General features: G+C 52.2%; 1 protein-coding gene across 6 annotated transcripts; it reads left to right on the top strand.

Moving 5' to 3' along the window:
• Positions 1-57: 57 nt before the first annotated feature.
• LOC130377983 (volume-regulated anion channel subunit LRRC8D-like) lies at positions 58-6,915 on the top strand. 6 transcript variants are annotated; one of them, XR_008894440.1, is made up of 3 exons: positions 58-878; positions 2,118-5,418; positions 5,453-6,915. XR_008894440.1 is itself a non-coding variant. In XM_056584927.1 (2 exons), the coding sequence occupies exon 2, from the start codon at positions 2,120-2,122 to the stop codon at positions 4,625-4,627; it is 2,508 nt and encodes an 835-aa protein (XP_056440902.1). In that variant the 5' UTR covers positions 58-383; positions 2,118-2,119; the 3' UTR covers positions 4,628-6,915. The 6 variants fall into 6 exon arrangements, 3 of the variants coding, with proteins under 3 accessions (XP_056440902.1, XP_056440899.1, XP_056440901.1); XR_008894438.1 differs by having other exon boundaries at positions 2,118-5,750; positions 5,972-6,915; XR_008894439.1 differs by having other exon boundaries at positions 2,118-6,049; positions 6,084-6,915.
• The last annotated feature ends 5,156 nt before the right edge of the window (positions 6,916-12,071 follow it).

Below are 12,071 nucleotides of genomic sequence, written 5' to 3'. Positions count from 1 at the left end.
CGAATTGCGTGCTGTTAGAAGGCCTAAAACAAATGTGTAATCATATCTTAAATAATCTGTCTCCTAACTATGTAATGAGAAATACGATGGCTTGGTGAATTGGAATACTAATACTCATCATGCCCAGTAATGTAATATTGTACTAACTTAATCCCAGACAGGAAGTAGGCTCAATTATAAAGTAATCCGATGGAATTCATTATTTTTAATGCGTCATATTAAACCTCACCACGTCCTAGGTTAACAGTGACCCGGCCTACATTACTTACAGGGGTTCGGTGAAACGCTGCCATCTGCTGGCGGTCTGAGGGATCGACAACAACACCACACAAAGCTACTCTGTGGTGTTCTGCAGTATACAGCCTGTTTACATCTCCGTTTCTGTAAGTGAAATATATCGGTCAAATATACATAGACATGATAACAATAGGTTTAATTCAGGCTATTTTGTTATTTCCATGAAAGGGGAACGAGTCACTGGGTCTAATGAAGCCTGGCCGCTGACACAGCAGGGATTACTCATGATGACTGGATGAATGAGCAGTTCACGTTCACATGCCCACTGCTCTCGCGTTCATCAACACTTCCTACGCGGTATTTCATTATCTTCCGGGCATCGTGAGCACTCCCGATCCACATCATTAGGAGACACTAACCCGCCGCCTGTAAACGCGTGTTAACGAGGGTTCATTGCACAACACTGCAGACACAAACGCTTCCAGTTCCTTTTGTGACGGCGGGTTTCGGACCATCTGTCCGCACCGAAGCTGCAGCCTGACGGTCGACCACCACTCAGCGAGGGGAACCCGGAACTTCACCGACACGATCCTTAGCAGAGATCTGGACCCCGCGGAGGTCTTCAGACCCTCCAGAACACGGTAACGTTGGCTCGAGGATAACAGAGTATGATGATGATGCTAATGAGGAGGATGGCTACAATGCGAGTCTGATCGCATCCCGGGCACCCAGTGCGCCGACTCAGTTGAGTGTGTCACCCTGCGTCTCGACTGGATCGTCCGTGAGGAGCAGCAGGAGGAGGTTTTAATCTTCCGTCGTACCTCGAGTGTAAAGTAAACACGCCGCAGTTACCGAGCAGGGACCCGGTTACCGAGCAGGGACCCGGCCGCCGGGAGGAGACGCGGCGGTGGGGGGGAGGTCCTCATAAGCGGATCTTTGTCAGCGGAAGGTGCGTAAAGCCGACAATGGTGAACCGCGGTTGAAGTCTCCGATGCGTAAACCGCCACCATTAATGATGAATAGATCCTGAATACAGACGAGGCTTCGTCGCCACAACGTGAAAAACAGAGAAGCTGAGAAGCTAATGCATGTGAACGTAATCTGGATGACTGCCAATCTTAAAGCTCTTTGCTCGGTGTAAACCGTTCGTGGTGTCCCGACTTGTTCCAACCAAATCGTCCGGGTAGCGCCTCCAAAGCTCGACGATCTACCGGAGAACTCCACCTGAAACCACAGAGTGCAGTCACAGTATATACTAATATATACACACGTGTTATTATGAACCTTAACAATGATGGGAGTTCACTCGCTCGACGTGAAGGGGGACGCTGACAGGACCATGTGCGTTCTCATTCATTAATTTCGCTTATGTGTGATCATAAGTAAGATTGACCCTATGCACAGTTATTACGTCGTAACATCTGAGTGAGAACACACACACACACACACACACACACACACACACACACACACACACACACACACACACACACACACACACTGTTTATGGCAAAATAGAAGACGATAGTTTGCTATTTTGCTGGTAACCTGCTTCACAGGGCGACCTTGCTTCAACTGTTGCCACAAACATACAGTAGGAAGTTCCCTGCCTTACGGTTTCACTTTAATTAAGTATTTTCTTCTATATCCTTATTCCCTCTCACCCTTCCTTCATTGCTCCCTCCGGGCCTCCCTCCCTCCTATCCTAGATACCTTCTTTCTCATTTGGTTTCCCTCTTTCCCTTCTCCTCCCTCCTTCCTTCCCCTCCCTCCCTCTCTGTAACGACCTCTTCCCGACCTCTATATCTTCCAGGTGTGTTACGTTTCCTTTCCTTACCTCCATCTTCCTCCCTCTGATGACCTCTCCCCGTGTCCTCCAGGTATGTTCACCCTGACCGAGGTGGCCTCCCTGAACGACATCCAGCCCACATATAAAATCCTGAAGCCATGGTGGGACGTGTTCATGGACTACCTGGGCGTGGTCATGCTAATGCTGGCCATCTTTGCGGGGACCATGCAGCTGACCAAAGACCAGGTGGTCTGCCTGCCCATCCTGGAGGAGGCGCCAGAGGCCCCCGGTGGCGGCGGACATTTTGACGTCCACTCCGCCCCTCTGGACGCAGCCGCCGCGCTATTGGCCGACGGCCGACCGGCGGACGTCTTCCGGAAGTACGTCTTCGGCGAGCCGGTGGAGGTGGGCTTCCCCGAGCCCACGGGCGTGCGGACGGCGCTGGACTTCCAGCAGTACGTCTTCGTGAACCAGATGTGCTACCACGTGGCGCTTCCCTGGTACTCCAAGTACTTCCCCTACCTGGCGCTCATCCACACCATCGTGCTCATGGTCAGCAGCAACTTCTGGTTCAAGTACCCCAAGACCAGCTCCAAGATTGAGCACTTCGTCTCCATCCTGGGCAAGTGCTTCGAGTCGCCGTGGACGACCAAGGCGCTGTCGGAGACGGCGTGCGAGCACTCGGAGGAGAACAAACAGCGACTGGTCGGGCCCTCCTCGCTGCCCAAACACTTCTCCACCAGCAGCGAGGAGGGCAGCCCCAACCAGTCCGCCCCCGCCACGCTGGTCAAGTCTAGCGTCCAGTTCTCCGCCGAGAAGCTGGTGATCGAGGTGCCCGCGATGACCATCCTGGACAAGAAGGACGGAGAGCAAGCCAAGGCGCTGTTCGAGAAGGTCAGGAAGTTCCGGGCTCACGTGGAGGACAGCGACCTGATCTACAAGCTCTACGTCGCGCAGACGGTCATCAAGACGGTCAAGTTCATCCTCATCCTATGCTACACCATGACCTTTGTCGCCGCCATCAATTTCGCCCACGTGTGCGAGCCGGAGATTAAACACTTAACCGGCTACTCAAAGTTCCAGTGTACGCACAACATGGCGTTCATGTTGAAGAAGCTGCTGGTCAGCTACATCGCCCTCATCTGCGTGTACGGCATGGTCTGCATCTACACGCTGTTCTGGCTGTTCCGCCGGCCCCTGAAGGAGTACTCCTTCGAGAAGGTGCGGGAAGAGAGCAGCTTCAGCGACATACCGGACGTCAAGAACGACTTTGCGTTCCTCCTGCACATGGTGGACCAGTACGACCAGCTGTACTCGAAGCGCTTCGGCGTCTTCCTGTCCGAGGTCAGCGAGAACAAGCTCCGCGAGATCAGCCTGAACCACGAGTGGACCTTCGAGAAGCTGCGGCAGCACGTGACGCGGAACGCCGCGGAGAAGCTGGAGCTGCACCTCTTCATGCTGTCGGGGGTCCCGGACGCCGTGTTTGACCTCACCGACCTGGAGATCCTCCGGCTGGAGCTCATCCCCGAGGCCAGGATCACGGCCAAGATCTCGCAGATGACCAACCTCCACGAGCTACACCTCTACCACTGCCCCGCCAAGGTGGAGCAGACCGCCTTCGTCTTCCTCCGAGACCACCTCCGCTGCCTCCACGTCAAGTTCACGGACGTGGCCGAGATCCCCACCTGGGTGTACCTGTTGAAGAGTCTGAGGGAGATGTATCTGGTGGGCAACCTGAACTCGGAGAACAACAAGATGATCGGGCTGGAGTCCCTGCGAGACCTCCGCCACCTGAAGACCCTGCACCTCAAGAGCAACCTGACCAAGATCCCCACCAACATAACAGACCTGTCGCCCCACCTCGTCAAGCTGGTGGTGGACAACGACGGGACCAAGCTCCTGGTGCTCAACAGCCTCAAGAAGATGATGAACCTGGCCGAGCTGGAGCTCCACAACTGCGAGCTGGAGCGGATCCCTCACGCCATCTTCAGTCTGACCAACCTGCAGGAGCTGCACCTGAAGTCCAACAACATCCGGAGCATCGAGGAGGTCATCAGCTTCCAGCACCTCAAGAGGCTCACCTGCCTCAAGCTCTCCCACAACAAGATCATCAGCATCCCGCTGTCCATCAGCCACGTGAAGAACCTGGAGTCGCTCTACCTCTCACACAACAAGCTGGAGTCCCTGCCCTCGTCGCTCTTCAACCTGCCCAAGCTGCGCTATCTGGACGTGGGCCACAACTCCATCGTGGTCATCCCGCTGGAGGTGGGCTTCCTGCAGAGCCTCCAGTACTTCGCCATCTCCGGCAACAAGGTTGAGGTGGTGCCCAAGCAGCTCTTCAAGTGCACCAAACTGAGGACCCTGAACCTCGGCCACAACTGCATCTCCACCGTCCCCGAGAAGATCGGCCAGCTGGCGCAGCTGACGCAGCTGGAGCTGAAGGGGAACTGCCTGGACCGCCTGCCCCTCCAGCTGGGGCAGTGTGCGCTGCTCCGCCGCAGCGGCCTGGTAGTGGAGGACCACCTCTTCGACTCGCTGCCCCTGGAGGTCAAGGAGAGCATCAACCAGGAGTCCGGCGTCCCGTTTGCCAACGGGGTTTGAGGAGCGACCAGGCAGCTTTTGAGTTTAGGATTTTTGGGGGGAACGAATAGTGTTATTGAAGAGTAAGCAAACAAATGATACCGAACTTTAGATACAGCCCCGCTGATTGGCTCACAAGAGTTCAGAGGAATGAGTTCCCTGTGAGATATGGCTTGGCTCAGGTTGGATAAGGGTGGCCATCACTGTATTTAGTGGACCACTGTACTCATATGCCCTGTATATACCTGTTCCTGCTTCTGTTGTTGTTTCGACAGTTTATTGTTTTTTTTCTTGGGATTTGTTCCCGACAATTTCAGCATTGTGTTTTGTCATATCACTTTGTTAAAGATATATACTTAAATTGTTTTTTTGTTTTTTTTTACCACCTTTATTTTATGATTTGTTTTTGATACCATTAGACACTGCATAGCCCTACCGCCACAATATTATTTGCTTCTTATTTTATTAATGCTGTTTTGTCTTCTAGTGGTTTTCATAGGCACTGTTTTTAGGGGTACGCCAGCTTGTCAAAGTGTAGGTGTGAGCTACAGTGAGCTACAGTCTGAGCTAGTTTGAGGTACAGTGTAACAATTAGTTAGGTACAGTGTGAGCTACAGTGATACAGTTCTGACCTACAGTTTGCTACAGCGAGGTACAGTGAGGTATAGTAAGATACAGTGTGAGCTTCATGTTGAGCTACAGTGAGGTACAGGTTGAGCTACAGTGAGGTACAGGTTGAGCTACAGTGAGGTACAGGCTGAGCTACAGGTTGAGCTACAGGGAGGTACAGGTTGAGCTAAAGGGAGGTACAGGTTGAGCTACAGTGAGGTACAGGCTGAGCTACAGGTTGAGCTACAGGGAGGTACAGGTTGAGCTAAAGGGAGGTACAGGTTGAGCTACAGTGAGGTACAGGTTGAGCTACAGGGGGGTACAGGTTGAGCTACAGGGAGGTACAGGTTGAGCTACAGTGAGGTACAGGTTGAGCTACAGGGAGGTACAGGTTGAGCTACAGGGAGGTACAGGTTGAGCTACAGGGAGGTACAGGTTGAGCTACAGGGAGGTACAGGTTGAGCTACAGGTTGAGCTACAGGGAGGTACAGGTTGAGATGCAGGGAGGTACAGGTTGAGCTACAGGGAGGTACAGGTTGAGATGCAGGGAGGTACAGGTTGAGATGCAGTGTGAGATAGAGGGTGAGTGACTGCCCCAGCCGACCTCCGGGCACCGGTCAGACCGCACCCCCCAGCTCCAGCGCTCGGCTCCACTACCTCAGCTCAACGCCTGGTACCGCCAAACGTAAGATCGAGCAAAGGTTGCACGACAAAGTCAAACCTCTTCTCTTTTAGCGAGCTCCCTGCCGACGTCAGGTTGAGCTACAGGGAGGTACAGGTTGAGCTACAGGGAGGTACAGGTTGAGCTACAGGGAGGTACAGGTTGAGCTACAGGTTGAGCTACAGGGAGGTACAGGTTGAGATGCAGGGAGGTACAGGTTGAGCTACAGGGAGGTACAGGTTGAGATGCAGGGAGGTACAGGTTGAGCTACAGGGAGGTACAGGTTGAGATGCAGTGTGAGATAGAGGGTGAGTGACTGCCCCAGCCGACCTCCGGGCACCGGTCAGACCGCACCCCCCAGCTCCAGCGCTCGGCTCCACTACCTCAGCTCAACGCCTGGTACCGCCAAACGTAAGATCGAGCAAAGGTTGCACGACAAAGTCAAACCTCTTCTCTTTTAGCGAGCTCCCTGCCGACGTCAGGACCGCAGAGTCGCTGAGCAGCTCCCACAAGAGACTGAAGACTCACGTGTTCAGAGCTCACCTGGACGCTGCATTCCCTCCCACCTTACCCACCCATTGCCCTGTCGCCTCACTTACTCCCCGAAATACACCTCTTTTACACACCTATGGTATGTTTGTATGTCCTGGCACTTTATGTACATTATGTACGCACTTATTGTATGTTAAACATCCTGGCACTTAAAAATAGAACTTAGCATCGTGTAGCATCTAATCCTACCTATCTTTGTTGAATACGGGGAATGGATTAATTTAGCAATTTTAAGTCCTTGGCACTTGTTCTATGAACATCCTTATTGTACCGACAGCGATATATATTGTTGTTTCCCTTTCTTCAGACAAATGTACTCATTGTAAGTGGCTTTGGATAAAAGTGTCTGCTATATGCCTTTTATGTCAATGTAAATGTATTTAGTCCTCACCTCTTTAAATCTAGAAATCCAAGAGAAAACTTGTTGAGACTTTTTGTTGATATCATATTTTTTGCACAAACACCATTTTGAACGATTATAAACATTTGCAGCAAAACCAACAATACGTCTGTGATTCTTTTCCTATAACTGTAATACCTGCCAAAAAGTGTTACTTTGAATTGATTGAGTCAAAACGAGTCAACCACATGCTGACATGTGAGTCTCCAAAGTCTTCAAACAAAATAAAGGTAAATCACTAAATATTAATATTTAGATATTATAAGTCGTATTTATATCTAGGTAGGCCTACTATAATTAAACATGACCTTAGTGACAGTCATACCGTTGACCATGTGCACTTAAAGAGATGAAAAATACACTTAATGTTCGCTGAAGGTTCCTCTTCCCTGAATGGAGGTTTAGTTTGTTGTGACCCGCTATTCCACATATAACCTGCTGTTGTTCATCTAAGGATATAAGGACGACCATCTAGGGTCAGGGCGGAGGGGCCGCTGTTCCCAGGCCCATGCTGCCCCCGTGTGGAGTTACAGTCGTACTACAACAGAGTCAAACAAATCGTCTCGGGTGTTGGGATGAAATATTATATAATTCCCTTGTGCCGTTACAACGAGAATAAATGTCCACCACTTTATCCAGGGTTGGTGAGTATTTGAGGAATGATACACTACTTTAATACTGTCTTGAGATACACGGGGAAGAAACACGTTGACGCGTTGTGTCGGTTTGACGTGGTTGACCACTGAATACCACTGATGATGAATAATAAGCCATTTTCAGTCCATGTCTTGTGACATCTGGGGTATCAAACATGTATATATTCCGTGTCCATTGTATTAATATAAATCTCGTTCCGAGTCGCATATGTCAGCCTCGTTTCCTCAGCTCAGCATCACGGTCCCTCCCAGCATCATTAGCTCCTTTAGGATCACGGAGGAGGAGCACACTGTCCTCGTCCCGGAGACTCAGTGTCCGAGTGTCCTGCTCTGACCGCGGGCGCCACGGCCAAACGGACCCCGCTGGAAAAGCCCCGCTCGACTTCAAACCTCACGGTTGACTCTCTCCTCCATCTGTGTCCCCTCTGCAGGTTATTTAAGACGATTTATTGTGACACATCGAGCGCGGTTCTGTTTATCGCCCTAACGACCCCCGCCGTGTGACGCCTGCGGTGCGGAGACGCACGGCCGTGTTTGACGTATGTCCGCGTCGTTATGAACCTCGTGTCTTGGTCCGGGCAGATGACTCGTCAGCCGTCATGTCAGTGCTATACGTTGTGTCAGATTTACAGACAGATCCTGGAAAACATCCTGATAACAAAGAGGTGAAGCCAGTGGCGGATTAAGGTGGGCATCGGCCCCTAGGCTACTATTTGTATGAGGCCCCCTTACTGCTCACACCGAAAAAACGTGCTTTAGTGCGATGTGTAAAAGCATTGAGACAGACTTTACTAAAACAGCACTGCAACAGAAACCACAGTCCACATATGTCTGACGATGATGAAAAAGCTTAACAATATTATTTCCGAGTTCAAGGCAAGTTCAGAGCCAATCAGCAGCCAGGTTTAGTCGTGCTGCCACTTGGGGGCGGGGCAATCAAATCTGTTTGTGTATTCCAGAGATAAGCAGCGTTGTGTTCCCGTTGTGGTGGGCTGCGGAGCCTGCCGTGTTTGGAGTGTGTTTAGTGTGTCTGAGTGCTCATCTCGCTCTGGATGAGCGCGGTGTCCCGGCTGGCCTGGGGTCAGCGGTGGAGCTGGCCGCTGCTGAGCTGTGATGTTCTAATGACTCCTGCAGGGCGATCTCATCTCCGCTCTGAAGCAAGAACCCAGAACTCTCCTCCTCCTTCTCTCAGATGAGGACGCTCAGTGTTTGGGAGAACACGGCTGATGAAACGTGCGCGTGCGGCGGTCTAATTAGCGCCGGCGTCAGAGTGGCCTGCTTTGATGTCTGGAACCACGGCGACCGAGGCCAGATCACGCAGGATTGGCTGTAATTGGGGACAGCGCCACGTGACTTTGACGGCTGCTTGGAGACACCAAACCCCCACCCCCCCCCCCCCCAGCTCAAGGCTCCAGGTCGAGGATGGGTGAGGAAGGGTAAGGATGGGTGAGACAAGATGTTTACATTCATGTCACACCAGGTAGGGAAATATATTTAGTAAGTATTATCACTATGTTTGCATCTTTAATTCAAAAACAACATAAGATTAACCTATTTTTACTTAGTTACTTCTTGGTCTGGTTCAATACAACGAACAATCTAGAAGATATATTCACAGTAAACAACCTTTAAAAAGGTGAAGAGCCATCGTGAAGGTGTTGAATCACAGTTGTTTCGACGTTACTGGAAGACAGAGGGCGCCATTAGTTCAGTTTTCACGTGTTTGTCTCTCACTCTCATGGATATCACGAGTCTTTTATTTTTAAAAGACTACATTGCGTGTGAATTAGCCAACGTCTATTATTCTGACGTTCTTATTTAAATTAAATCGATCTAAACACTAAGGTATTTATAGATAATTATTGATAATACTACACTTATTATTTAAAATACTACAAATACATATATATATGTACAATATATATATATATATATACGTATATTTTAAGATGGATCGATTATTACTATTGTCAGGGTTTCATAATAACAGCTCAATAAGACTTTTAGAAAAGTTGTATTCATCAACGTTATGTCCCAAAATGTGAACAAACAGCATCTGCGTCTCGTTGACTAAACTGAACTCACTGAAATCAAATCAGCCTCATTATAATAAACGGAGCTTCAGGTTTACATTCCAGGTCCCAAGCGGCTGCTCACTCCGCACTAGGAGACAAGAGGCCTCGTCCAGGAGTGATGACGTCATCAACCAGGTAGGGGTCGGAGGTCATCTGGCTCGGCAGACCCACAGGTCAGAGCCTCGTGCTGTGAGTACCACAGCCTCTCCCCCTCTTCCTCACCCTCCCTCTCTATCATCCTCTCCCCCTCCTCACCCCCCCCTATCCTCCTCTCCCACCCCACCCCCCCTATCCTCACCCCCCCCTCTGCAGGGCACCAGGAGGAGACGGGGGCCAGACCCTCCCTGACCGGTGGAGCCCAGGGTCGCCTCCAACCGCAGGAGTTTCCTCTCGGTACGGGACGTAGTTCTGCTCTAAACACCCCCCCCCCCTGAGAGCAGACGGGCTGCCTCTCCACACACACAGGGGAGGGATGGTAGGGGGAGGGAGGGGGAGAGGTAGGGAGAGGGGGAGAGGTAGGGAGAGGGTGAGGGAGAGGAATAGTAGGGGAGAGAAAGGGGGAGGGAGGGGGAGAGGTAGAGAGAGGGTGAGGGAGAGGAATAGTAGGGGAGAGAAAGGGGGAGGGAGGGGGAGAGGTAGGGAGAGGGTGAGGGAGAGGAATAGTAGGGGAGAGGTAGGGAGAGGGGGAGAGGTAGGGAGTGGGGGAGGGAGAGGAATAGTAGGGGAGAGAAAGGGAGAGTGGGAGGGAGGGGGAGAGATAGGGAGAGGGTGAGGGAGTGCGAGAGACAGAGAGAGAGAGGACAGTGTGTTTAAGAGAGATCTCTACCAGGGCTTAATTCCTGGTGCTCTTACTGAATGCAGGATTTGATGCGCTGTACAGATGTCTCTTCTTGTCAGATCCAACCCAGACATAAAGAGCCAGAGAGCTCTACACAGCAAACCCAACAAACACTTACCCTCCACACACTCTCTGCCTCTCTCACCTTCTCCATCTCTGACTCTCTCTCTCCCTCTTCCATTTTCTCTCTGCCTCTCTCTCTCTTTCTCCCTCTCCTTCTCTCTCTCCCCGTCTCTCCCTGCTGGGTTCCTTGTGTAGAAAAAGGACAAGTGAACATTTTGAAATAAAATCTGTTGGTTGGCTGAAGCTCGAGCAGACTTCAATTTGAGTAGATTTATTTCAACATTAGTGTCTCCCACCTAGACACACACACACACACACACACACACACACACACACACACACACACACACACACACACACACACACACACACACACACACACACACACACACACACACACACACACACACACTAACTCTGAGTAGCAGCTAATCCCGCCGTCCAGCCAATAAGCCAATAAAAGACCGCGAGTCTGTAACGCGCTCGTCAAGCTAACTGCCAAAACTTATCTCTGCTCCGAGAGAACAAGACAAATGAACCGTGATGTAGTCTGAGATGTTCTGCTGCAGCGCCGGAGCGTTTCCCCAGGAGCAGAGCGAGGAGGAGGAGGAGGAGGAGGAAGAGGAAGAGGAGGAGGGGGAGGGGGAGGAGGAGGAGGAGGAGGAAGAGGAAGTGGGGGAGGGGGAGGAGGAGGAGGAAGAGGAGGGGGAGGAAGAGGAGGAGAGCGAGGAGGAGGAGGAAGAGGAGGAGAGCGAGGAGGAAGAGGAGGAAGAGGAGGAGGGGGGAGGAGGAGGAGGAGAAGGAAACAACAGGAGTAGAAGAGGTTGTGGTGGGAGGGGGGAGTTAGGATGGGGGGGCAGGAGGAAGAGGAGGAGGAGGTGCAGGGAGAGTAGGAGAGAGAGGAGGAGGAGACAGAGGTAACAGGACAACAGAGGAGGGGAGGAGGGGGGTGAGGTGTGCAGGGGAGGGGGGGGGAGGAGGGGGGTGAGGTGTGCAGGGGAGGAGGGGGGAGGAGGAGGAGGAGTACCTCCGGTCCCATGCCGGCTGTCGGAGCTGCCCGGTGTGTCCATCAGCCGGCCCCCAGGGGGGGGGGCTGAAAGCGCCACGCCGGCACAACCGGCCGAGGCGTCGGCGGGGAAGTGCCTCGTCTCCCGCCAGACGCCGGTGATGGATGGAGCCGCCGCTGCCGCGGCCCACAATGCACTTGTGAAGAGCAGGGGAAAATAACCGGGGCTGGCAGAAAACACTTCCCCTTTACTCCTGAGACGGTAAACGCTGCAGCACATAGTTGTTTGATTCTGACCCGCGCTGGACCAGGAGGGGGGGGGGGGGGGGGGGGGCTGAGACAGAGGAGGGGTTCACAGGTCACTAGGTGTTCATCTCCGGGGACAATAGGGTGTGTGAGGACCTGGGCGGGGTCCCTAGGAGAACCGGAGGGGGAAACAAACGTCCTGAAGACTGAAGACAACGTCCTGAAGACCAAACGTCCTGAAGGAGAGACGTCCTGCTGACCACTGAAGACCGGTTGCAGCGTGAGGACCAGACCAATGCGGACCACACCAGTAGCTGTGTAAGCCCAGACCAGTAGCTGTGTAAGCCCAGACCAGTAGC

Source organism: Gadus chalcogrammus, unplaced genomic scaffold (assembly GCF_026213295.1).
Source record: "Gadus chalcogrammus isolate NIFS_2021 unplaced genomic scaffold, NIFS_Gcha_1.0 GACHA032, whole genome shotgun sequence".
NCBI lineage: Eukaryota > Metazoa > Chordata > Actinopteri > Gadiformes > Gadidae > Gadus > Gadus chalcogrammus.
Note: the sequence above shows the minus strand (reverse complement) of the source record. Positions and strands in the feature narration are given on the sequence as shown.

Bases quoted from the DNA above. Each gene is read 5' to 3' on its own strand.
- LOC130377983 (XM_056584927.1), top strand. From the start codon at position 2,120: ATGTTCACCCTGACCGAGGTGGCCTCCCTGAACGACATCCAGCCCACA.